Below are 1,752 nucleotides of genomic sequence, written 5' to 3' on the forward strand. Positions count from 1 at the left end.
GGATAACTTAATAAATTTTTTAATTGAATATTATGCAGGGAAATAGAGATGAAAAAACAAATAATATTGATTTCCATCACTTGAGACATTTATATCATAACTTATTGTCAAAATGCTGAGAACAGGGATATAAGAACTTAACTGAGAAGGAAATAACATTACTTTGCTGAAGAAATGAACTCTTGAGTAATGTACTTTTGCTTAGATTCAACACATCAAGACACAGCGTATAGGGGGCAGCTAGGTGGCGGCTAGGTGGCACAGTGGATAGAGCACTGGCCCTTGGAGTCAGGAGTACCTGAGTTCAAATCCAGCCTCAGACACATAATAATTACCTAGCTGTGTGGCTTTGGGCAAGCCACTTAACCCCACTGCCTTGCAAAAAAAAATAAATAAATAAAAAGACAGTGTATAAAAATGAATTAATTTTTGATAGTTCAAAAATAATTTTTATTTATTTATGCATACTTAAAAAGACTATCAAAATCTGCAGTCTTTATCCACAAAGCATTTAAGAGAATTTCCTGAACTTCAGGAGCCTGCTACACATTCTTTTAATTCCCATCTTCATCTCTTTGTTTCTGAATGTGTAGATGACTGGATTCAGAAAAGGAGTAATAACTGCATCAAAGATGGCAAGGAATTTATCCAAATTTGATATGTGGAATGGCCATGTATAGAAAAAAATCAGTGGACCAAAGAACAGAACTACTACAGTTATATGAGCAGACAAAGTAGAGAAAGCTTTGAAAGAAACTCCTGCAGAATGTTTCTGTACGGTGACTAAGATGATGATATAAGAAATGATCAACACACAGAAGCAGGCCAGAGAGATGAACCCACTATTAGCAGTAACCATGAGTTGCAATCTATAAGTATCAGTACATGCCAGTTTGATGAACTGAGGTAGGTCACAAAAAAAACTATCAAATACATTAGGACCGCAAAAGGGCAAGTCTATAACAAAAGCAAGTTGGACCCCTGAGTGAGTGACCCCAGTGATCCAGGCAAAAATCAGAAGTAAAATACACATTCTTGGATTCATAATGGTCAGGTAGTAGAGAGGCTTACATATGGCAATATATCTGTCAAAAGACATAGCTATAAGCAACACCATTTCAACACCACCAAAAGCATGACTAAAGAAGATCTGAGCAAGACACCCACCAAAAGAGATGACTTTGTGCTTCCTGAAAAGATCACAAATCATTTTAGGGGCTGCAATGGAGCAAAATCCCAAGTCAATGAAAGACAGGTTGGCCAACAAAAAGTACATGGGAGAGTGTAAGTGTGGATCAAAGATCACAGTGAGCAAAATGAGCAAGTTTGCCAGAATACTAGCCATATAGACCACTGAGGAGAACAGAAAGAGAAGAAGTTGGATCTCCCATGAATCAAAGAGTCCAAGGAACACAAATTCAGCTACTACTGAACGGTTCACTTCATCCATTGACTCCATTAACACAGCTGACAGTGACATTACCTGAATGAAGAAGGTAAAAACAGAAAAATAATAATAGGCAACATTTATATAGGTCTTTAAAGTTTGCAAAACACTTTTCTTATATTCTCTCATTTGATCCCCACAATAACCCTATGTGGAAAATGTTATTCACCTCATTTTGCAGGGCAGAGAGAGAGATTAGGTAAATTTTCCCAGGATCATATTGTTTAACAAATGGTCATGTATAGAAAAAGATCAGTGGATCAAAGAATAAAACCACCCCTATGATATGAGATGCAAGTAAGATC

General features: G+C 36.6%; 1 protein-coding gene across 1 annotated transcript; it reads right to left on the minus strand.

The window, feature by feature from the left end:
- Positions 1-511: 511 nt before the first annotated feature.
- Positions 512-1,483, minus strand: LOC141520239 (olfactory receptor 4F6-like). Its single transcript, XM_074232031.1, has one exon. The coding sequence runs from the start codon at positions 1,478-1,480 to the stop codon at positions 512-514; it is 969 nt and encodes a 322-aa protein (XP_074088132.1). The 5' UTR covers positions 1,481-1,483.
- Between the last annotated feature and the right edge of the window lie 269 nt (positions 1,484-1,752).

The sequence above is a fragment of the Macrotis lagotis genome, chromosome 4 (assembly GCF_037893015.1).
Source record: "Macrotis lagotis isolate mMagLag1 chromosome 4, bilby.v1.9.chrom.fasta, whole genome shotgun sequence".
Lineage (NCBI taxonomy): Eukaryota > Metazoa > Chordata > Mammalia > Peramelemorphia > Peramelidae > Macrotis > Macrotis lagotis.